The sequence below is a fragment of the Lynx rufus genome, unplaced genomic scaffold (genome assembly GCF_022079265.1).
Source record: "Lynx rufus isolate CCGP_SWC_20201006 ecotype Redwood Valley unplaced genomic scaffold, mLynRuf1.p SCAF_9, whole genome shotgun sequence".
Classification (NCBI taxonomy): Eukaryota; Metazoa; Chordata; class Mammalia; order Carnivora; family Felidae; genus Lynx; species Lynx rufus.
Window position 1 is genome coordinate 102,237,028 of NW_025814897.1, and position 2,516 is coordinate 102,239,543.

The 2,516-nt window shown below is 41.7% G+C and overlaps 1 protein-coding gene across 1 annotated transcript; it reads left to right on the forward strand.

The window, feature by feature from the left end:
- The first annotated feature begins 827 nt into the window (after window positions 1-827).
- Window positions 828-1,772, forward strand: LOC124505747 (olfactory receptor 1002-like). Its single transcript, XM_047071780.1, has one exon. It carries the CDS (start codon window positions 828-830, stop codon window positions 1,770-1,772), a length of 945 nt encoding a protein of 314 aa, XP_046927736.1.
- The last annotated feature ends 744 nt before the right edge of the window (window positions 1,773-2,516 follow it).

Here is a 2,516-nt window from a genome sequence, read left to right on the forward strand (position 1 = left end):
GTGGAAGATTTTAATCCCTGGTCAAAGCCATCCTCCCAGGTATGAGCTTGCCCTCCTTTTTGGAATCACAAGTCTGTCTTTTACACACCACAACTGACTGTTTATCTAGAGTCTAAAGGAATCGGCAAAGAAGTTACATTTCTAATACCCTGAACCTACAGTTAGGGTAGATAAGGTATTTGCCTGAGTTCAGAAAAATTCACATAATGCTTTTTGTCTAGAAGATGTTTCTTAAAGTATACTCTGTGCAATGTAGGAATTTTAATAAATGGGATCTGGCACAGTTAGAGGACTTGCTTTAGAAGGTCACCAAAGGTCACATCTCGGTCTACACTTCTGTGTTTTTCTTCAAAAATCTTGGGATCGGGAATAAACTGAAGTGCTGAGAGAGGTTCAGTGTTTAGTATCACACAGACAGCAGATACTGAGGATGGCCATTTGGAGGTAGAAGTCAAGAGTGTGATCTCTCAGTCTACCCTATGAACTTGAAACATGTTGGAAGTTAAATTCAGTTTTTTTACATTGATTTGTTTATTTTGAGAGAGAGGGTGCATGCCCAAGAGTGAGGGAGGGGCCAAGAGAGAGGCGAGGGAGGGAGTCCCAGGAGGGTCCATGCTGTCAGCTTGGAGCCTGACTAGGTGCTCAAATCCAAGCACCATGAAATCATGACCTGAGCCAAAATTAAGAGTCAGACGCTTAGCCAACTACTTAGCCAACTACCAGCTACCCAGGTGCCCCAAAGAAGTTAAATTCATTTTTAAAAACAATTTAATTATAAATTAATTGTAATGAAAAATCTTTCTCCCATTACAGATTAAATCAGAGAAATGGAATTTAGGAATCAAACTTTGGTGACTGAGTTTTTATTTGTGGGCTTAACAAATTGCTTCCAGCACCAGGTTGTTCTGTTTGTGATGTTTCTCTTGGTTTATCTGGTCACTCTTCTGGGAAATGTGGGGATGATCACCCTCATTTGGATGGATTCCCGGCTCCACACTCCCATGTACTTTTTTCTCAGCCACTTGTCCTTTGTGGATGTCTGCTCCTCTTCTGTCATTGGTCCCAAGATGTTGACAGACATCTTTGTGAAAAAAAAAGTAATCTCTTTCTTGGGTTGTGCTGCCCAGTTATGGTTTTTTGGTCAGTTTGTAGTGACAGAGTGTTTCCTGTTGGCCTCCATGGCTTATGACAGGTATATGGCCATCTGTAAGCCCTTGTTGTATACACTCATTATGTCCTGGCGAATCTGTGTGCAGCTGGTGGTAGGGCCTTATACCATGGGTCTTATAAGCGCCATAACGCATACGACATTTGCCTTTCGCCTGCCTTACTGTGGTCCAAATACCATCAATCACTTCTTCTGTGACCTACTTCCTGTTCTCTCCCTGGCATGTGCAGACACCCAGGTCAATCAGGTTTTACTTTTCATCTTGGCTGGAACTCTAGGAGTGCTCAGTGGTGTGATCATCCTGGTTTCCTACATTTACATCGTGGTCACTATCTTGAGGATCCGCTCTGCTGAGGGGGGGCACAAAGCCTTCTCCACCTGCTCTTCACACCTGACTGCTGTCTCCATCCTGTATGGGACACTCTTCTTTATCTACGTACGCCCCAGTTCTAGTTTCTCCCTGGACATCAATAAAGTGGTTTCTGTGTTCTACACAGCCGTGATCCCCATGTTGAACCCCCTTATCTACAGCCTGAGAAACAAAGAGGTCAAGGATTCATTCAGGAGGACGTTTGAGAAGAAGAATCTTCTTCTGAGTAGGTAAACTAGATGCCATTTGTACTACAGATTTAGAGGTGATATAGACACAAGATGCAGAGCATGGGCTGGGTGATGGGAGTCCTACTTTGTGTTGAGATTCAATTTTTATTACTGTGTGTCATTGAGAAGTGATATACCTTCAGATTACAATTTTCTCACTTGTCATTGAACAGAAATGAGTTTTAAAATGTTAAACTGAAGTACATGGATTATTGAACCCCAATGCTTTAAGAATACATTCCGTGTTGGGGCGCCTGGGTGGCTCGGTCAGTTCAGCCTCCAACTCTTGGTTTTGGCTCAGGTCATGATCTCTTGGTTTGTGTTCAAGCCCTACATCAGGCTCTGCATTGGTAGTGCTGAGCCTGTTTGGGATTCTTTCTCTCTCCCTCCCTTTCTGTCCTTCCCATGCCTTCTTTCTCTTTCCTCTGTCATAATAAATAAAATAAAAAATATTCTCAGTGTTTGTGACTAGGGTATGAGAGGCTCTTTGCTAAGTCCTGTTAAATTATTATTATGTTAGAATCATAATCAGTGACTTGATGCTACTTCTGTTTATCTCACAAGGTGTTGAGATCCCTCAATTTTCTGGAAGCTTAGCCTTGACTCTTTAAACAAAAGCCAATAACAAGTATATTACAGTTAAAGATAGAAACTTCTACTTGCAAGGTAAATATGTCTTGGGAATGTAATATAAACATGGTGACTATAGTTAACAATACTGTACATTTGTTAGTTGTTAAAAGAGCAG

What these genes read in the sequence shown, in the direction of transcription:
- LOC124505747 (XM_047071780.1), top strand. Translation starts at nt 828, where the DNA reads ATGGAATTTAGGAATCAAACTTTGGTGACTGAGTTTTTATTTGTGGGC.